Source organism: Emydura macquarii, unplaced genomic scaffold (genome assembly GCF_026122565.2).
Source record: "Emydura macquarii macquarii isolate MOO-44397 ecotype Brisbane River unplaced genomic scaffold, CSIRO-AGI_Emac_v2 contig_1348, whole genome shotgun sequence".
In the NCBI taxonomy this organism is placed as follows: Eukaryota; Metazoa; Chordata; order Testudines; family Chelidae; genus Emydura; species Emydura macquarii.
Genome location: NW_027131485.1, coordinates 5,797,673 through 5,820,097, shown reverse-complemented (window position 1 = coordinate 5,820,097; position 22,425 = coordinate 5,797,673). Strand labels below are relative to the sequence as shown.

Here is a 22,425-nt window from a genome sequence, read left to right as displayed (position 1 = left end):
CTAATAATAATAATAATAATCAAAGAGTAACTTCCACTTGCAGTGTGTGTTTTGTTTTTTTAATTTTCTTGATTACAGGCACCACACACAATATAATTAAGTATGTGGTTTCTATTGATTTGTATCCATGGGACAATAGTCCTAGGAACAGTGATATCTTGTATCAAACATTTGTATATAGCTTTTATTCTTTATATTCTAAACTTCTGCTCTTTAATGCTATGTTTTTTTTTAAAAAGAAGGTTAAATCTTTCGTCATAAATACAATGGATGCACAAACCAGAAAAATGGCTCAGTTATTGGACAATGATCAGTTCTTGGAAAAAGTAGGGTAAGGATGTTGTTGCAAAATCCTTAGGGGGAATGCTTAAATGGAAATGAAATTTACATCTCTGGTGATGCAAACTACATTTTTCTATGAATGTGTATATTGGTATGCTTAAAACCAAGCATGAGAGTTTTTAGTTGTTCAGCATAAACAAAAAAGTTTAATTATTATGGGTAATGATGAACAATTTTATAAGCGGACTCTTTGAGGTGCAACAGCACTCTCAGTGATACAAACAACTGCCCAGTTTGTGAAATGCCTTATTTTGTAGGGTAAGCATGGGATCTGGCACAGTTCCGATGAAAGGCCGACCATCATGGCACGATATTACAATAACAGATTTGGAGTCTGATAATGGATTACTGGTTACACACATCAACCAGACACAAGACCTGCTGGTAAGCAAATACTCTAACTAAATACAGTAATTCCTTAGATGATGTATATTTACATTAAATATATAGAAGATAATATATAAGAAAACAGAAAATTAATGTTCTATCATTATCCTGTATGCATGCACAAAAAAGAACACAGTAAGTGTTATCACCAAAGCCACCTTGAATATATGCAACTTCTGTTGAGGAGGTCTGTGTACCAACAGGTATATCTCTTGAGGATAAGTTGCCTGAAAGCCTGCAAATAAGGTAAAATTATAAATGTAGATCCATGAACTTTTTGTTCATGTTAAATTTTCATTTACTTTCTCCATCTCCATGCCTTCTTCCATTCTATACCCATGCATGGAATTCCCTTCCTCAGCTCATTGACAAGACCTCTATCCTCTCCGCATTAAAATCCCTCCTAAAGACCCACTTCTGCTGTGATGTTCATGGGGAAATTACTAGACTAGTAAGTATAAATTCCAGAAGTAATTGTGGTGACTTAGCCAATCACTAACTTGACCAACCTACTAATTTGTTGTACTGCTTCCTCTTATACCCTCTGTTTAGATTGTGAGCTCCTTGGGGCAGGGACTGTTACTTTTTTTCTGATTGGAAAATGCCTAGCACATTGTGGTGTGACTGGAAGCAAATAGGTTTTTTCCATTTTCCTTACTGAGACTTGCACATATGTGACCATTACTAGACCTATTGACTACCCAATGTTTGAATTATAATAGGTTCTTCAGTTCATGGCAGTTTGTGGATCAGCTACGTCAACCATCATAATAATTCTTTTCATTTACATGCTGCTTGGTTTATCATTTATTCCTGTGTTGTCTTAGAGTCATAAAATAAGATTTTTCTGGCTGCAGTTTCCAACTGCCTTTCTGCTCCATGATGTGGTTTTTCACATGTTGCTAGGTTTATATTGAGAAGAAAATGAGAGCAAATACTATTGAGTATCTTAGTATTCTGTATTTTAGGTATCATTTTTCATGTGTATCAATGCTTCTCTCACACACACACACACAAAAATAAAATAATCTACAATGTCCTTAATGGGTATATGTAGCAATAGAACTCTAGCATCTTCCTAGAGAAAAGAAACAAATGAAAGAGAGGACTAGCTTAGGGTTCTTTTTGAGTCTGTGGATAATTAAGCTAATATGAAACAGGAAAATGAAGAGGGACAGTGACATCTAGTGGCATCACAGTACTTTGTGACTTCTTTGAGTGAATACTTCATGTTGAATTACATGTATTATGTTCCAAGAGGAAATAACAGACAATTATGCGTGTAGAAACTAAGTAGCAGACACTTTCTTTGGTGTCTGGTATAATACACTTCAGGCAGCATTCCTTCTGTTCCAGATCCCAGGGCATCCTGCTTGCTACAAGTATATTTGTATGGTTATGTTTATGAGCTCTTGTATCTCAGTTCCATGCTTTAATTACTAAATAATACCTCTTTCCTGCCATCCCTCAGCACTGTCTACATTTGAACAATACTTGCTCTTTCCTATCACTACCTTTAACTTTTCTGCTGCTTCTGATCTACAGAGAGTTCAAAAGAGGAAAATGCAGTCCAATGAGGTGCAAACCACAGAAGAATGGCTAAGAAACCACAGTTTAGAATCCATGCAATTAACATTAGAAGATCTCCTAAAGAAGGGCGATGTTGTCTTGTAAGTACAATGCCATCCCTTTTTAATCAATCAATTTGCTTATATTATTCATATTTTATATATATATATATATATATATATATATATATATATATATATATATATACTCTCTTCTAGGAATGCAAGAAATGCCTCCGAACAGATAGAGTTTACTGCCAAGACAGTTGTTAATTTTGAATCCAAGCTGACTGAGTAAGTATATAATAATATGTGCTACAGTTTCAAAGTATAACAGTGAATTCCTTCCTCTAAACTTAGATTTAAAGTGAATTTTTTTCATGTCTGACATTGAGCTGCATCAGCCCTGGAGATGCAACAAATGAAACAAACAGCAGCTCTGAAAGCTTTCCCCATGCTGCTTTTCCAGTGTACCTCAGTATTGAAAGGCAATCTCAATATTGGTTCGCTCAATGTCCATGTCTATTGGAAACCCTGGTGCTGGTGGTTTTTGTAATGATACCTTTCAAATAGGATCTGAGCTGAGGCAGTCAACTCATCTCAGATAGGCCTCTGAACATACTTCAGATGGGTAATGACTTTTATTTGCTGTTGACCTGGGTTTGTTTCAAACTGCTGACCGAACAGTGAAAGACTATATAGCTTCTTATGAGACCTGAGCCACACAGGCCCTGGTATGCTAAAAAGTGTGTGTGTTTTGGGGAGGGAGGAAGAAACCCTTGTATTTGAAGTTTGAGTATTTTAATTGTGTTTTCTCAGTTCCAAAATCATGAGCATGGTGTTGAACAGTAAGTTCTTTTAAAAATAATTCTGAAACAATTTGTTCTAGGGCTGGGACAGCAAATGCTAAGTTTCACCCCAGTTATAAATCCTTTAAAATTGGTTAAATAATTGAAAAAGAGCCTTGTAATAGAATCACTAAGACATTTGTTCAATATTGAAAAATTTGCTCCCTTTGTCCCACAGAGAAGAGACTTTATCATTTTTTTAAAAATCAGTTTGTACGGTTTGGATTAAATACATCTCCAGCCAATAAATTAAATAAGTGGGATGAATTGGCTTGACTTTTGGCTGAATTTTCCTTCATCCGCACACATATTACACACTTTATACAAACACAACTAATTAAGGAGCATTCTGCTGATCTCATTTTTTCAGGGCAATTAGATATTTAGCAATTAAACAAGTTTAGAAGAAGAAGTATTTAAATAATTAGTGCTGTATCAGAGCTGAGAGCATTGTAAGTAGAATATTTGTAGAAGTGCACCTGATGGAAAATTTGGATGATGATAAAAGATCTGAATTTAACTGACATACCGTTCAAGAGAATGCATTTTTTAAATGTGTGTACTGTATTTTATCAGAGCACTTGAACTTTATCACCAGCGAATTCAGTGGCTGTTGGAGGACAGCAGAAAGGTAATGTTAACTTTTTAATATGCTTTTAAAGGGGAACCTGCATATGGTGTTAAAGGACAAATTAACCCTTTAATAGTTGTCTAGAATCCCATCCAGAAAGCTTTTTTGTATTTTTCCCATATTGTGAGTAACTAAAGCACCATTAAGCAATGTTTTGTCTTGGCAATTGATGTTTCATTTAAGATTTGTTTTGAGCATTTATTCAGATGGCTATTTTACTTTTCAAACATAGTCCCTTCCATTCTCTATTATCTTTCTGACTGTTATCTCCAAAGATTATATAAGCAGGGATTGGGTACAAGCAGTATCCAAAAAGCTAACACCCATGACTGGGCCTGATGGGGATACTGTGGAATTGAGTACCCTCATTTTCTTAAATAACAAACATGTCACTTGGGGAAGAGGAAGTGTTGCCCACTCAGAACAAGAACTAGAATTCAAAACTCCTATCTCTTTCTTTTTGCTCTGTCATTGCTCATATTTTTTACACTTAAAAAGTAACAGTGACAATAAATATGTAACATTTGAAATGAAAATGGCAATATAAACAGGTTAAACGGAAATTTAAAGTTAGATTAGCACAAAGTATTTAAATGAACATTTGTTTTTTTAGGTGTTCGGCCTTATAAAAGGGAACAAAGTTGGAGTCCTGATTGATGTATCTGATATAAGTTGTGGACCTAGACTACTTGAGTTTCAGAAAGACCTTTTGGTAAATAGTTCTGAAAGAGACTCTGACTCTTAAAGTAAGTTAAATAAGTCTCTCTCGGAGTGCAGGGGAGAAAGTAAGTGTAACAATCACTTGTTTACATATTACTCTAAGTACCAAAAGTTAATTTGCAAGAGATGTATAGTATAATCACTTTTAAAGTATACATTATTTGTTTAATATCCAGATTAAAAAACTTAAAGCATCTCCTCTAAGTAATAAAAATTGAAGACCTGACTTCAAATATGAACCAGCCCCTGACATCTGTGCCTCAACAGTATCTGCTAGAAACTAATGTATATAACTGAAATAGATAGTTCAGAGTACCTGAGAGTCAAGTTGTACATACAGTACTATGCTTATAAAGAATAGGATGCACTTGTGCTTATGCACTTCGATGCAGCAAAGTGTGCTTAAGCTCTTTGTTGAGTCAGGACCTTGCTGATTTACATTCTCTTCTCCAGCTTCCCAAAGAAACAAAACTCTGTTTTTTTGCTGTTCTTTATTTTTACAAAGTTTCTAGTGAGGATTATTAAAGATAGACCTTATAATGTGACAATAACAATTCTATTTTCTGATTTTGAAGCTTTCTCTGTACAATCTTTCTTCATATACCAGAAAAGGTACCTTAAAATTTACTTGCACCTACTTCTTTTTTTAATTTGTGCACCCTAAGTAAAGATACTTCAAGAAAATTGTTACACTTGCTCTGATTGACAAAGGACTAGAAGTGAAAGCTACTTTTATCTGACAACCCATCACAGCTGCTGCTTTCTTTTTCTCTTGCTCATATGATCACGGCTCCATAAGTGAACATGCTCTTTCTGAATCAATATCATTCTCTCTCATTTGCTTGCCTGTTAAAAGGTGCTGATGAAATGGACAGAGGATGTATTTTTCCCATTTAACCAACTGAATGGGAGTACTATGTCAGCATGGTTCATAAGGACTAGGTTAAGTCGCTGTATCTCAATATGCTGAACTAAAACTTTAAATCTATATCACTTCTGTTCTGAGCCTAGTTGTCCTACATGGAAATTCAGAACACTACTGTCTGAACTGACTTTAGCAAATTGCAAATTGTTTTTCTTGTACATGATAACTCAAATGATAGCATGGATATTAACTCACTAACATTTTTATTATGAAGTGTCTGATAGATGAGCAGCTGTGTTATAAGAAGCAGTTATATTTCCTCTCCTTTGGTACTGAGATTTCATCTCTATGGGAGAATCCAACAAACGTCAATGTGCACGTGTAAGTATGTTGCCTAGCTTATAACAGTGAGTTTTCAAACATGGCCTCTTTTTAATAAGGAGCAGTTTTGTGCTCATAATAACTGTAGCTATAGTTTGTGCCTTCATTGATTTGCCAGGACAAAAACACAACTGAAGTGTGAGTGCAGTTCAAATAAGTCAGCTCATTCATACAGCTAAATCTCAGGAGATCTTAGCCATCAACCAGTGGGTATGTGATCTTTATGCTGGGTAAAAAAAAGCCATATAATTCTCAGGTGTACAATAACTTTTTTATTTTCTGTCTTCCTAGCTTACATGAAGCAAGACAGTGGGTGCAGGAGCTGCAACCCAGTGGAGGCTGCAATTTGCTGAAAGCTTTAAAGAAGGTCCTTACAATGAGAGAACTGAATTCATTGCTTCTTATTATAGGAAGCTGGTAGGTCAACTATCTGAACTGGCAACAAACATTAACTTGTATAAAGAATTAAATGCTTCAGACTTACACTTTCCATCTAATTGTATATTTGGTTAGAGTTTTTAATCTTTAAAGAGACATTATTGACGTCCCCCTTTCTTAAGTTGTTCCCTCATTTACATATGTGCTACTTTTTCTGTTACCCCTTATTACTTGCTAATTCCCTGTGTACCAATATGAAAATAGTTTTCTCTTCCAAATTTGTCCTCTTGTTGATAAATAAAATGTCGAGCCCTAGTATTCTCTCAGTTAAAATTAATCAACATCACTGAGGATTTCAGTGGGAATGTACATGGCTCTGGAATCACTAGTTAATTTCTGTAAAGTCGCATTTTGTGTTCATACTAATTTGCTTTCTGTGATCACAAGCAATGGAGCTGATGGAATGGTTTAAAAAATGGAATCCATAATGCTTTGGCCAAAATCCTATGTTGAGCTGAGACAAATTTTGGAATTAAATTCTGCAGTCTGTGTTGTCCATTTTAAAGTTTGCATAATTGAAATTAGTGAATGCAAGAGAAGGATAATATATAAAGGACTCTGGTGAGTGCATAGGTAATCAATGTGGACTAATTCCATTATATTTTACTCATTAAATTTGTTATAGTGGTGCATTGGGAAGACTGTTAGCTTTGCTAAAATGATATTTGGGGCAGTTTGGTTCCAAATTCCATTTTAACTGAATCATCAACACTTAAGGAGATTCAAAGAAATGGTTCCAGATTTGGCTCAGGTCTGGTTTATTATGGTTTTGCAGTAGTCTCACAACTGCTGAGAAGGGGTTAAGGAGAGCCTATGGGCCCAGCTAGCCCCATCTTGCTATACCTGCAGCCATTGCCAAGCCTGGGTGGGGGGTGGTGGTAAAAAGAGAGCCTGGGTCAGTTCAGGGCTGATTGGCCAGGAAGGAGGATGGAGCTCTGCCTGAAGGGAGTTTTGCCTGCAGTGTTGTGTAGAGAGCGGTCTACTAGTTAGACCAGCAGGTGGGAGGAGAAGTTAGACCTTAGGGAGCTAACAACACACAAGTAAGAGACTGTTTGGCAAGCAAGCTCAAAGGAAAGGGCAGAATGGTGGATGGCCCAATGTTCAATTGGATTTGCTTTTCATTCAAGAACATTTTGGAACTAAGCCTCTTCAAACCCTGAGAAGGGGATAGGACTGAAGAAGGAACAATTAGCCAGTAGGCTGAAGCCCGCCTCAGTAGGGTGCCTGGAAGTTCCAAAAAGGGGTGCTCCCTCAGCCATGCCACTACACAAAACTAGAGTTATGTTTGTACCCTAATTGTCTGTTTTACAGGTTGTGCATCTCAGTGTCTCACCATTTTTTTAAATTCTCTTTTTCTAAACATGCCATGGATAATTTGAACCAAATTCAGCCACTAATTCATATGTTTGTAGAATGATGATGGTTTTTAGGAAATTTTAGGGAAACTTGAACACTGGAAAAGCCTGATTCTTTCCTCTTCTCTTCCCCTGTTCCCACCCACCCACAGTACACATTTTCTTCCTCCTGCTACTGCCTGAGCAGTAGCATTGTAACATCAGCCATGTTCACAGCATCACTCACTCACTCCAGGTTATTTGGTTTATCATGACAATAGCTGTCTTGGATAATTGGTTTAAGTTATGGTTTAAGTTATTGGTTTAAGTTATGTTTGAATACAGTTTTAATTTAACTACTTTCAATATATTAGTCAACATGGTGTTGAATGGTGAAATATGGAACTTCACAAAGAGAACAATGGCAATAAAAATAGTAGTCTGAGGTAAATTCATCGAAGGCAACCTGTGTGTAAGTGCTTTATTAATTAGAAAGAAAATCTTTTATACATGTACTATTTATTAAAAACTAAGGAAATTCAAAGACAAAAACATTAACATTAGTTAAGGTTGATAAGCAACCTTTTCTTTGATAAACAAACTTCAAAAAATTAGGAAATACAAAGTTAAGGATTAAAAAAGATTAAAAGTTTGCAAAGTCAAGCACTCTCAAATTAGGAAATGCCAGAATGAACATTGCTCAGGCAGACCTAATTCGGCCACCTTGTGCATATGCATTATAATACACCCTTTAATTACATGCAGAAGTGACTACCTATGAAAAGTTTAGTATATATGGCTTGCTGAGCATCACACAGGAACTTTGAAACTATCTGGAAATTTGATCCAAAAGTCATTACAGACAAATATGGAATCCTATTAAACTATTTTAGGACTTACTTTTCAGAGTAGAACCATGCTCTAGGAATTGTTTAAAAGGATGCAAATACACAAATATCTGAAAAGTTACAAAATGGCACGTACCCCTTTTTGCCTAATGCTTAAATTATTTTCCTGTGCTTTGATATTTCTCCTCCACTCCTGCCACATGCATGTCAGTTTTTTCAGCATGACCTTTTCTACTGTTTGGTTGATGTCATTGTTGATATCATTTTTCATCAGCCCTGATCAGTCTTCGGAAATGTTATCTGATTATATTCAGCAATGTACCTTGGGGAGAAAGCTGCTGATACACGCTGTTACATATGAGTGTAGCAATCATGTTCCTCCTGTAAGTAATTGTTCTTTGTATGTTTTTTTAAAAATGACCTGTCATATGCTTCCTTTTGAATTGTAGTTAAGGTATTTTATACAATCATAGATTTACAGAAGTGTTAAATTATATTTTCAAATATTTATTGTGGGACCCCAATTTCCAGTAGTGAGTGCCATGAAATATTTCCTCTTTAGAAGGAGGTTTAACTATGGCATTTTAATCCAGAGGTGAAGCCTATCTGTGATCAATCTTGTCACCTGTTATAAGTCTCTTCAAGCTATCTTAGTAGTTTGTTTTTTCCTATTCCTAAGTATAATAGACTAGAAAAATTTACAGCATCTTAAAATTGTTTGCATCCTTTGCTACAAATAGCTAAGGGTGCTGCTCTGTCTGTTGTAGAGGACTGATTAGCAACAAGAAATCCTATAAATTGGGATGCCCAAATCTTAAGTAACTTTTCTTTCATATACATATATGTAGGCTGTCTTAAAGAACCTTGCAGAAGTTGTTGGAGGCCGTTATCATTGCTACTCTTCAAAGAGTGAGGTAGGTTTAGGCTAGAAGTACACATTCATTCATTTATTTTCATGCAGTCACTCTTGGTGAAATAGGTTCTCATCTTTGTAGCATTTTACAGTAAAGAGATTTGGTAACTAAGGTCTTTGTTCAGGAGAGCACTTAAGAGTTAAAGTTAAACATGTGCTTAAATGCTTTCTAGAATTAGAAATGCTCTCCTAAGGGTGCAGGAGACTTCTGCAGACATAATGCAACAAATACAGAGTCTAACTTCTAAATACCATGGAAGTGATGGGCTTTATCATTGAAGATTAATTCAGAAATTTCATGTTCACTAAATAATGGGAGAAATTTCGGTACACAATATTATTAGATACAAATACATTAACTCTGTTCTGCGAGGCAGCATTGTTGGTAGTGCCCATAAAATAACTGGTAAACCAGTTTCAGATGAGCTGGCATTTTGCTTGTTGTTTTACTATGAATTGTAGCGAGAAAAAGTGCATAAGGTAATATCTTTTATTGGATCAAATTCTGTTGGTGAGAGAGACAAACTTTCGAGCCACACAGAGCTGAAGAGGAGGCCTGAAGAAGAGTTCTGTATGGCTCTAAAGCTTGTCGTTCTGACCAACAGAAGTTGGTCCTATAAAAATATTACCTCATCCACATTGTCTTTTTAATATCTTGGAACCGGCTACGACGACACTGCATACAACACAGAAACTAGAGAATCTATTTGACTTTTTTTCCCCTTCTTGTTGCATGAACAGAATTACGATAGTAGTGATGTTTGTCTACTGCTTTGTGAGTCCCAAAAAGCTAAGAACGTGCTCAACAGCATCAAAGAAACTTTCCAGGGAAGGATTGGTGATTCAGTTATTGGTAGAATACAGGATGTAAGTACAGTATTTGTTTTGTATAGAGCGGGTGGCTGTCCCTCCTTGTCAGTTTCGGAGGGAGGCCACACCCACTCCCTACCCTCCTCCGGCAGGGGTTGGCCCAGCCCTGGGGCAGGGAAACAGTCTCTGGGCTCGGGCGGGGCAGCCCAAAGGCAATAGCCCGAGCTCCAACGGGCAGAAAACAGTCTAGAGGCCCCCTGGGTGGTCAGGGAACGGGGAAGGGGACACAGGCCCACCCGACTCCACTGCATCCCAGCCTAGGTCCATATCCATTGCAGAGGAGTATGCCACGGAGTCAGTAGGGTTCCAACCGCAACACACTGACTCACTGTCCGGCCCCCCAGTTCCCGAGGAGTGACTCTTCCTCTGGGCCACTTCCTGCCCCCTTTCCCTTGTGTACCTGTTGTGCCACGTCCAGTCGACCTCATTGGGGTAGTTGCCCAGGGGCAGGTTGCAGAACCCCTCGATGTTGTTGGGGGTGGGGGTGGTAGGTCAGGGAGGTTGGTGGGGGGCAATTCCTCCAGGTCTGGCCCTGTCAGGACCCGTGCCTCGTCATTGGCCTCTGGCAACTCCAAGAGCAACTCCTCCAAGTCTGGCCCCGGTATGGCCACCTTCTCCTTGTCCGCATCCGGCAACTCCTCCAGGTCCTGGTCCCTCAAGATTATTGGTTCCTGCAGGGTGTTCGGCTCTGGGGGTACCTCTCGGCCCCAGGCCACCTGCCGCTCATTCGCTGGCGCCCGGACCCAGGCCCTGGTCCGCTTACCCCGGTACCAGGTCCTGATCTGCTCACCTGGGTACCAGGCCACAGGCAGCTCTGGAGAGCAGAAAGGGACGTCCTTTTCCTCCGGGAGCTGGCCACCGACTGAGTCCCTGGGCTTCTCTTTTATACTTCCTGTCCTGTCCCCTCGCTTCTGGGCAGGCGGACAGGCAGTCTCTGGTTTCGACCCCGCAGGCCCAGCCTTTTCCTCGTTGTCAATTTCGGAGGGAGGCCACACCCACTCACCACATTTTGCTTTCAGATAATCTTTGTAGTATCACAGACATGCAGAATTCCATATTAGTTATTACAATATGGGAAACATACTATTCTAAGATATCACAATGCTGTTTATTGACTGTACTTTGTAAGATCAGATAAATGCCAACAAATGGTAAGGGAAAACTTTGAATGGATCCTCAATGGATTCTTTCTAAGTACAATTATTTTGGTAAACTGAAATACTTACCAACGAAAGAGCAGCAGGAAAAAAGTTTTTTTTAAAACATAGAATGTGGCCATAATGGATGGTGAAACAAATGCTGGCCTACCTAAAAGCTAGCCTCATTCATTAACTTCTATTTGTATTTCCAACCTCCCCATGCCCTTGGTGAAGTTGGGAAAAAGAAAAAGGATTTTTTTCCTGTGCTTTTTTTTTTTGTTTTGTTTTTTTTGTTTGTTTGTTTGTTTGTTTGTTTGAACATGAGCCAACAACATGATGCAGTTGGGAAAAAGGCTATTATTATTCCGGAATGTATTAACAGGAGCACCGTGTGTAAGACATGAGAGGTAAATGCACCGCTTGTAGTCAGCACTGATGAGGCTTCGACTGGAGTATTGTGTCCAGTTTTGGGCACCACACTTCAGGAAAGATGTGGAAAAATTGAAGAGACTCCAGAGAAGAGCAATAAAAATAATAAAAGGTTTAGAAAACCTGACCTATGAGGAAAGGTTAAAAAAACTGGATATATGTTCAGTCTTGAGAAAAGAAGACTGGAAAGACCTGGGACGTCTGAAAGATAACAGTGATCAATCGTTCTCCATGTCCACCAGAGGTAGAACAAGAAATAGTTAGTTTAAACTGCAGCAAGGGAATTTTAGGTTAGAAATTAGGGAAAACTTTTTAACTATAAGGATAATTAAGTACCAGAACTGGTTACCAACAAAGGTTGTAAAATCCAAATCAGTGGAAGTGTTTGAGAACACGTTAGACAAAGGTCTGTCAGAGATGGTGTAAGTATATTTGTTCCTGCCTCAGTACAGGGAACTGGACTTGATAACCTCACAAGGTCCCTTCTAGCCCTACATTTCTATGCTTCTGCATTTTACAAATGTTGATAGATTTTGAAAATGCTTTATGTGACTATCTAGATTTCCACAGAATTTACCGAGTTGACACCTACTAGTTTCCTACCCAAGCCTCCAAAACATGAAGGACCTCTGGTTATACAAATGCCAGGCTTCCTGGCCAAAACCTCAGTGGGCTGGTTAAAGACAAATGGATTGAAAGGTATGGCATGTAAAAGAGCTTAATGTGGTATGAAGCATGGATTACAAAATACAGTGTATATTTCACTTAGCTTATATTTCCTTGCTTGCTATAGCCAAGAAGTTAAGCCTTTATCAAGTTTTGGCTCCTAACGCTTTTTCGCCTGTGGAAGAATTTGTGCCTATTCTTCAGAAAACAGTGTCATCAACTCTGCATGAGGTAAATAATTGGGACCTGTTCCTTCTCCTTCATATTCCTTTTGCTGTTACAGAAGATACTGATGACTCATTTTAATGTATTTTCGCTTTCACAAAGCTGCAGCTCTTTCCTCTCTGGAACCCACTTTATTAATCAAACAGTCTTCACATTTTAAATGTCTTTAGGTGAAATCATTGATTGAAAAGTCAGCCTGATATATGAGCTATGTTTGTAATTCTTCAAGGAAACATTTAAAAGGTTTCTACAGTATTGCTGTGCCGATGCAACAAACTGTTTCATGGACAAGTGAGACAACTGACAGCAGTATACTGACTGAAATTTTCAAAGCAGCACAGATGATTTAGCCAGATATCATTCAACCATGTTTGGTAATTTTCCAAACCTCAGTCATTGCATTGTGGATTGACTTAAGGCAGTTGGCTGAACCACTGCAACTGCAATGTTTGTAGCTTCCTGTGCAGACTGGGTATAAACAGTTGTAGGCTACACTGGTTCACCTGAATCTGAGCTAAGACCTCATCCCAGGTGTTGCAACCAACACTTAAAAAGTGCTTGATTGGCTGTTTTTGTGGAGGCAAGGTATTATATATGTGTTGCAAGCATAGTGTCCCATGACAGCCTCTGCATATTCCCATTGTTGGGAAATATGCCCTCAGTACTACCTATCTTTTCCAGCATTGTGATTATACAGAACCAATGCCCCTGAATTACTGTTAATGTTATCAGGAAGCTCTCTTTGCAATACCTTTTCACATCGTTTGCCCTGGGTGTGGGTATTAATCCAATACTCTGTGACTGAGATTAATCAATCAGGAGAAAATAAATTGATTATCTATATAGTACAGCAGTCCATCCTCCATTTGATAGGGAGGGACGTAAATCTGATTGTAAAATCAGAAATGCATAATTAGAAATATCCGTAAGATTGCTAAACTCAGTTTCTCAGATTTCTGTAAAAATGATCATGAATACAAGGATACTAAATCCTTCCCTACACTCTTTATACATCTGCGCAAAATACCAATATAGATGCACCATCCAAACCCCTAGACTAGACACTTGCACCATTGCACATAATTTTTTACAGTGTTACAAACACAACTATACTAGGGATTAGTACTGGAGCAGCTGCGTTGAAATAGTTATAGCAATACAGAGCCCCCAGCTGCTCATTAAGTGAGCACCATCCATCCTGTACTCTGAATGAGTCATGGGTCCTGTGGAAAAATATATATGATTATGTCATTTAAAATTATCATAATGTACATGCACAGGGGCCAAATTGAAGTTGCATGAGCTATCTTAATTCTGGCATTTCTTAACTTTTCTGTTCTTGACTTTGCAACCTTAATGTTCTTTCAATGTAGGTTTTTTAAAATGTAAATTCATATCAAATTAGCAAAATAGTCAAGTTCAGTGGCTCTAAGGCGCGATATTTGCCCTTCTCCAGTCCTCTGGGATCTCACCCATCCTCCATGAGTTCTCGAAGATAATTGCTAATGGTTCAGCAATTGCTTCAGCTAGTTCTTTAAGTATTCTACGGTGAATTCCATCAGGCTCTGCCAACTTAAATATATCTAACTTACCTAAATATCCTTTAATCCGTTTGTGCCCTATGCTGGCCCAAGATCCTTCCCTTTTGTTGTTAATATTTATTGTGTTAAGCATCTGGTCACAATTAACCTTTTTAATGAAGACTGAAGCAAAAAAGGGATTAAACACGTCAACCTTCTCTGTGATGTCTGTTATTTGCACTCCTTTCCCATTATGTAATTGACCTACACTGTCGTTCAGCTTTCTCTTACTTATAATGCTTTTGTAGGAATTCCATCTGGTTAAAAGTACAGTTGTAGGACTATTATACATAAACAATTCTGGAAGAAATCTCCATCTCCATGTTTTAGTTGCATATTTGATTATTCAGATCTGTCACACACAAGAGGCAGACTGATTTATCTTAGCCCTGGCCAGCAACTAATATCAAGAAAAAAAGATGTAAGAAAACTTTTTCTTTGGAACGTTATGAAGCTTGTGTAATATTTGTGTAACCACTATTACAAGCATTTACAGGCCTCTCAGGTTTATAGGAAAGATGATAAATCTGAATTTGTAGAATACGTCAGAAATATCTTCATGACCAAAAAAGTCAGGATCTCAAACTTACTTTGAACTATCATGAATATAAGGCCATTAAAAAGAACAGAACTCAAATATTGTTGATAAATGTATTTAGTCAAATTCAGCAGATATACCTGTCTTTCATCCCATGTGATGTTCAGTCGCTGAATCTGATTAGAGAAGTGCTGCAATAGTTGTTCCCCAAATTGTTCTAGATTTTGGAATTCTTCAAAGATTGTATACCCTGTTTTCCATTTTTTCTAGTAGTTGGAATGTATTGAAAAAGCATATTAGCATGATATTAAAATGCAAACACCAAGGTGGTTAGGATGAGGGTGTTCTTGAAGCCTTAGTTGCAATCAAGGCTTCACACAGTCTGACACCAGAATTTAAGTTGGAAGCTGATATCTTGCAAACAAACATTTCAGAGTTTTCATTCCTTGTTTTGGCCAAGATGGGCCAACACACAACAGTTTAGTGCTCTTTAGAAATCAGATCCCCATAGCCCACATTACTGCTGTCTGTAGACAAGCCCTGAGTTATCCAGATCTGGTACAAGCTCTTGATATTCAGTTTGAAACCAGCCACTGCTCTGACCTTGTCAGGGCTTAGCTAAGGACTACAAGGAGAGGAAAGGAAAGGAAAGAAGAGACCCCACCTGAACTGATAGAGAACTTGAGCAGACTGGAACACTTGTCATATCTAGATACCAACAAGGACATTGAGGATCAATTAGTAATGGACCAATTTATTGATATTCAGCTAAACTTGGACTTGCAAATCAAAATCAATAAAAGGAGACCACAGATACTTCAGGAGGCAGTGGAATTTGCTACAGAACTTGAATCTTTCTTTACAGCAACTCAGCAAGAAATAAATCTTCCTCTAGTCAGGAAGCTGGAAGCTGACTGCCCATGACCCCTGTAAATGCAAATCTGTATCTAAGCATGCATGATGAAAAGGGAGGTTCTAGTCTAGTTCATGGCATTTGTAATGGTTTGAAAGACTGTTTGGATTGAGATTGGCAATAATATAAACATTAAGAGAAGCAGTCCAGCTAAAAGGCTGGTACTATGGGGGAGTGGACAGGGAAATGAGCACAAAAAGGATTACTATAAATTTACGGCAGGCCAGGACAGAGAATCACAAAATATATAAAACGTCCCTAACCCTGTTCAGTAAATGGGGAGACACCAAGATGAAGGGGAAAACTCAGAAAGTTCAATGTAGCCTCACATTTTTTTCTTCATATCTGAGTAGTTAAACAATAATAGGAATTTGGCTACTGAACATGTAATAGGAGCAAAAGAATTATAGACGTGAGTTGAAATATAAGATATGAAACCAGACATGTTGAAACTGCTATGGAATATTAGTGAGCAAGTTGTCTTAACTTCTGAGGCTAGAACCATAATATCAGCTATGTACTGTGGTATTTTTCCAGCAAGAGAAAGATAAGGAATAGTTAAGACTTGTGTTGAGACCCAGGGTTTTGTGGGAAATTTTAGCTGCTCAGCTTTTTGTGAATCTGAAGCAGGAATGGATTCCTGTTCATTTACTGAATGTTTCTGACAAACAAAAAAGAGAAAATCACAGTTGCAAAATGTGAACGAGTAAAAGCTGGTACAGAGGAAAACTTTAAAGGAGAAAGATGTGAAAGTGAGCTCCCAAAGTTTCTATTGGAGTTGTTCCAGTGTAGTAATGTACATTTAAATGAAAAGCAGTAGAAAGATGTAATACTTTTTGGATTAGGAATTAGTTGTTTTCATGATCCATCAAAGATATAAGTTATACTACGTTGGTCCAACAGAAGAATGACACAGGGGGGAACCAACCCATTAAACCGACCCCATACCATTTACCAGTTGTGAAGAGAGAAGTTCTATAGCCCATTGTGGAAATATTTCCAGAAGGAATAAAGGAACCTTCAAACAGTGGTTACCCATATTTTTTGGTTAAGAAAAAAGATGGCAGAAACTAAATTAAGTTACTGTAAAGTGTTCTTATCTGTCACCACAAAAAGATGATATCCCACATTGGATCTTAAAAGCGGGTATTAGCAAGTGGAAGTGGATCTAAAAGACAGGGAAAAGACTGCATTTTGAGTATTTGTCAGACAGACATCTAAGCTCATGACTCAGCATCTATCACCATCCCCAACATAGTGTAAGAGGAAGTCCAAAGAGTTATCATCTGACCTGTGCCTTGGTTCTACTTGAGCACAAGAGGTGCACTCTTCAGTCCCGGCACTGTACCTTTTTAACTCTGTTGCCAACCCTTCTATATTAGTACTGACTACTGTGGCACTGTCAGTTCCAAAAACCTTGGTACCACATAGAGGAATGAGATCTACATTGATCTCCACAATATCAGTGCCTCCATCAGTACAATCAATCTCTGCTCCAGCTACATTTGCAACATCTGGAGATTTAACTATTACACTGGAAGAGGAACTTGGCCTTCTACATATGACACCATTATCAATGTCTACAAAGCCTCTGTCAGTATCTAGAGTACTAATAAGGAAGATTTAACTTCGTCGATTCTCATCAGCACCCGATATCTATATCTCAGGGAGAATTGTCTAGATCTCCTCAAAGTTCCTCAGAGATTCGCTTTTCTCTGGAGGAAGCTTATTCTTCTGAATCTTTTTCATTAGCTTATAGCAGAAGTCCTTCTCCCAGGGCAATTACTCACTGCCCTGAGTAAAGTCATGAGAGAGAATCAGAGAAGGTGGCATCAGGATGTTCTTCTTGCCATAAGAAATATGCATCAGGCAAAGTGCAAACACCTTGGATTCCTCCATTTTGGTCTCATATGCCATGTCCCTATGGTATGCTGCCTTGGCCTGATTGGCCATCTTGAAATCCTCATTCTTGTTATTTAGGACCATATTTTTGAGTACTCCCGCCTTCCTCTTCCCACCCCCCCAAATCCAGGAATACATGACCTCCTACAGTTGAGCCTCCCAGGTAAATGTGAGAACCTCAACAGCATGGTCTTTGTGAACCCAAACAGGATGTACAGAGTGATCATCATCATCTGGAGGAACATGTGAACCCTTCTGCGTCTTTGGCAATTTCTTTGTCCTTCCCAGATGAAACAGTTAATCCTTCAGTACCAACTATAGCTGATGATTTTATGACACTCCTGTTAAAACACCCCAAATGATATTAACCTTTTTTTGCAACTGCATCACATTGTTGACTGTCATTCAGTTTGTGACCCACCGTAATTCCCAGGACCTTTTCAGCAGTACAACCACTGAGCCAGTTATCCTCCATTTTGTAGTTGGGCATTTGATTTTTAATTCCTATGTGAAGTTCTTTTGCACTTGTCTTTATTAAATTTTATCTTGTTGGATTCAGACCAATTCTCCAATTTGTCAAGGTCATTTTGAATTCTAATCCTGTCTTCCAATGTGCTTCCAAGTGTTTCTGCTAGGCTGTCTGAGTCCAAGTATAATTTACTAGCGTATGAGAAGAGCATGCTAATTATTTTTAGTTCTCCCATTCTGTAAGCCTCCCTGTCAATTGTCTGTTAGCCTCCTAGTTACAGCAAGGGGCTGAGGGTAGAAGTAGGGCATTTTCAGTTAGGGGTCATCAGCTCTAGAGCTTCTCTCATACTGCCCAAAACTAATTTTTTTTTTTTTTTTTTTTTTAACATTCAGATGACACTAAAGCTTATTCTTAAAAGTGAGTTTTGGGGGAGAATTTGTTTTGTTCTGGTTTTTTTTGTTTGTTTGTTTGTTTTGGTTTTTTTTTTTTGCGGGGGGGGGGGGGTTGGGTAGTTTGGTATGGTTTTTTGTGGGGGGGAGGGGGATGAGGAAAGGTGTTTCCTTAGGTGAATATAGTCAGAATATGTATCCAAATCTCTTTGCTATTTTCATATTACCTGAAGTCATCGTAAGCTGATGGAAAAATAAGATAAAGTATTTGTTTTCAATTGTGTAGCATTGCTGTCACAGGAACAAGATTCCTAGTTGTATGACCCTAAATAACTTCTCTAGACTGACCTTGTGAGATTCTAAATACTCTAAGCTTCCTTGAACTTCACTGAAGTTGCGAATACGCTGTATCTTGCAGCACTGGCCCCAATGAATAACATTTTTTTTTTTTTTGGAAAGTATAATGCCTCATTGTATGGCCTGCTCAGACAGCTTTCATCCTGTATAGAACATCCAGTCCAAAGAGGTTGTCTGATAGATTTTTATCTGAAAAAGTAGTATTTATTTGAAAGTGTGATACCTAATCAATTCAGGTTTAAATATCTTTCTGTGTTCTGCCTCCTGTGCTCACAGTACCAAAGTCAGCCCTGATGTAAGCAGGTGAAACATCATAGACTTTGAATTTTCTTCCATATATGGATTTAAGTCAGACATATACTGTCATTAACTATATTCTGTGTACTTCTTCATTGATGATTTCTATGGAAAGAATGTCATGTTTATATAACTTACAACATACATGTTGCTTTAAACAATTGAGTGTTTTCTCATCCTTTCAGAAAGCAATGATGCAATTTGAATGGCATGATGGGACTGTGAAAAATGTGCATGTGGACCCACCAATATTATATGACTATCAGGTGAGTTATTAGTATTTGTCTACTTGATCCTACTATCTAGTACTACATTCACACTAGTTATTCCACTTCAGTCGTTATCCTGCCCTGAGGAGAGCCCAGCAACGGAGAGGGTTCACAGGTGCAGTTGGTTACAAGCAAGATGCTGACATCTGTCATTGAATGTATCTGCAGCATACAGGAGACAGTAACCTGGCTGGATAGATGAACAGGTTCATCTAACAATAAAGGATTCTAGACAGGAGCAATAAGTCTGTGAGGAGTACTGCTGAACTAGTATCAAACATGCTTAGTGGTCCAGCAGCAAGTTATTGTGAACACATAATATTTATTCCATCCTATTCTGGTGCTCTGTGTATCTTATAAACACACACACTGAACAGTATTCAAAGCAGTAACTCCCAAAACCACCTTTGTAACTCTCCCCTATAATTTCATACTTTAACTATAAGGATGTCCCCATTCTATTCAGTCCAAGCAGAAAACAAATCCAATAAAGCAGAATGCCTAGCCGTCATTGGTCAGACAAAAAAATAAAAAATTGGGCATTTTAGCAAGCAAAGCACTCAAAAGCTCAGATAACTGCTGTGTGATATGACAACAATCTAAGGCAATAAGACAGAGCACCCTGCTGCCATGGCAGGACCAAACAGCTCATCTGCAGGAAGAAGAGGCAGGCAAAGAATTCTGTGGTCAAGAATTTGATTCTAGCGCTTCACAAAGCATAGATTAAACAAGATTTGTTGCCCTGCAAAACAGTGCATTGTATAAAGAGCTTCCTCAACGACCATCACCAATGAAGTGAATGCACTGGGGTTTTCCAGGTGAACAACAGATGATGCACAGCAACTCTGGGGAAAGAGACTGAGGAGAGTGGTGAAAGACTAATAATACCAGATCAGTATAGGACCCTGAGGGCCACCTGTGGCACCTTGGAAGCAGAAAGTGACAGAAACATGACTGTCTATATCAAGGGGAAATTTGCAGGAATAAAAAGCAGATGATGTAAGTCATGATGCCACATGGTTTTAGAACACCATATCACTGCATATTTCTACAACATGGGCTCATACAAGACATATCTGTTCTGAATATGTTTCCACAGCATCCAGCACTAGGTTGTTGCATCTAAAGAGAAGCAGTATTGTCAGGTGAGAGAATAGTAGACAGACAGGAGTCAGGAGACAGATGCAAAATTCAAAATATAGTTTGATTGGCCATGTGACTTCAAAAAAATTACCCTCTTCTCTGTGTCTCAGTTTCTCTATCAATGAATCAGGGTAATTCTTACCTACCATTGTAAAGCGATATGAGATCAATGGATGAAAAGTGCTGAATAAATGCTAAGTGTTAATAATCATCAAAGGGTCATCACAGAAATGTTCACTTTATAGCCCTCAGTAGCTCTGCATATCCTATTTGTGAGTAGCATTTTAGCCTCAATAAGTTTGGATGATTATTCCCACAATAACCTTGCCACATGTTTGGCTGGAATGTGTTTTAGCTAGCATAAATGCTTGGGCTCACACATCTTGACAGTTGAATGCCTATATTTGCAGTATAACCAGACCTGTTAAAGCAGAGGTACCCAAACTGGGGGGAACACTACCTTGTGGGAAATTGTTGCTGTACAGTATGAGGCAGCTGCTGTGTATTGTGAGATACCTCATTCCTCTCAGGGAATTTGGGATAAATGCACACAACCCGTTCTGTTCCATCTCATAATCTACCACTCCCATGCCCTATTTTCGAACTCACAGAACATGGATGCAGCACAGAGGAACAGATTTATTGTATTTGCAAGGCTGCAACTCTTAGACTCAGCTGAAGATGAGAGGAAAGTTAATGTAGTGCCTGTGCTGTTACAGTTATTCACAGAACTGCATGTGGTAGAGCAGTAGTATGTCTATTCAATGAGTATCAAGTGGCATGATTGGACTATCATGCAAACCTAGGTCAATCAGCACTGGGGTTCAGAAGTTTTATATGCAGAACTCGACATCCCTGCAGTTGTGTGCTGAGCTAATCCCAATCCTGCAGCGTCAAGAAGAGAGTTGCCCTTACAGGGCAGAAATGAGTGACAATCACCATATAGATACTTGTAACCCTAGATTGCTATTAGTTAGTGAAGAATCAGTGTTTTGACTTTGGAAAATCAATAGTGAAGGCAGTTATCAATGAGGTATGCAAGGCAATAAAACATGTCTTGCTATGCAGGGCAATAAGACAGGGCAACATGCAGGAAATAATGGATTCAGTGACATGGGCTTCTTTAACTGATCAGACAATTGATTACGCATGTCCCCATTCTGTGCCCCACCCCCACTGCCAGCCTCCAAGTAAATAAAATGGGTGTTTCTTGATGGTTATGCAAGCCTTGGTGAATCACCAAGGATTATATACTGACAAAGTTGGCTCGTCTGGAAAAGTCCATGACACTTGGATTTTTAGAAATAAAGGACTTTTTGAGATGCTGAAGCTGGGACACTTTTTCTAGCTATCCAATTGATGTTAAAATGGTTTTTATGCCAACTGCGATTCTTAGTGGCTCTGACTTCCTTTTGTTTCCCTGGCTTATGAAGCCAAACACCAGCAACTTGGTCAGAAGTAAGGGAAGGTTTAACTATCCCCTGTGCAGCTAGAGAATGAATGTGAGTGTGTCTTTGGGATACTGAAGGGCAGGAGGGAGATCTCTCAAGGCAAGACTCAAATTCAGCAAGGAAAACTTTCCCACAGTTTTTGCTGCATGCTATGGATTGCATAATGTCTGTGAAACCAAAGGTGAGACCCTAATGCCAGGGTGGATGAAGTGAGATGGACAGACAGATGGTTGGCTGAATTGAAACATCCTGAAAGTAGGCCATTTAATAGTGCCACTGTTAGCGCTGTGTGGGTGAAGGAAGCTTAAGAGTTTCCTCTGACACTGGATAGTAGCTTGACAGTGTCTTATGGAATTTATACACTGATTGAACCTGTCTTTGGATAATATGCATGAATATGACTTGTATTAGAAATTTTAGCGAGTCCTGGAGCCCACAAGAGGAGAGGCAATTCTTGATTTAATGCTAAAAGGCACACAGGATCTGGTCCAAGAGGTGAATTTTGCTGAACCA

The 22,425-nt window shown here is 38.5% G+C and overlaps 1 protein-coding gene across 4 annotated transcripts in view; it reads left to right on the top strand.

Moving 5' to 3' along the window:
* Window positions 1-266: 266 nt before the first annotated feature.
* VWA3A (von Willebrand factor A domain containing 3A) overlaps window positions 267-22,425 on the top strand; it is a 52,317-nt gene continuing 30,158 nt past the window's right edge. For 3 of the 4 annotated variants that reach the window (XR_010920339.1, XM_067550968.1, XM_067550969.1), the window contains exons 1-13: window positions 464-726; window positions 2,275-2,399; window positions 2,517-2,591; window positions 3,722-3,776; window positions 4,390-4,488; window positions 5,636-5,742; window positions 6,034-6,159; window positions 8,637-8,745; window positions 9,211-9,276; window positions 10,017-10,142; window positions 12,274-12,412; window positions 12,507-12,610; window positions 19,235-19,315. Coding sequence is in view for 3 of the 4 variants with exons in the window: in XM_067550968.1 (XP_067407069.1) it covers window positions 607-726; window positions 2,275-2,399; window positions 2,517-2,591; window positions 3,722-3,776; window positions 4,390-4,488; window positions 5,636-5,742; window positions 6,034-6,159; window positions 8,637-8,745; window positions 9,211-9,276; window positions 10,017-10,142; window positions 12,274-12,412; window positions 12,507-12,610; window positions 19,235-19,315 (1,332 nt within the window). In the remaining variant the exon portion in view is untranslated. Of the gene's footprint in view, window positions 332-463; window positions 727-2,274; window positions 2,400-2,516; window positions 2,592-3,721; window positions 3,777-4,389; window positions 4,489-5,635; window positions 5,743-6,033; window positions 6,160-8,636; window positions 8,746-9,210; window positions 9,277-10,016; window positions 10,143-12,273; window positions 12,413-12,506; window positions 12,611-19,234; window positions 19,316-22,425 lie in introns of those variants that run through there. The other variant, XM_067550967.1, reaches the window with a different exon arrangement.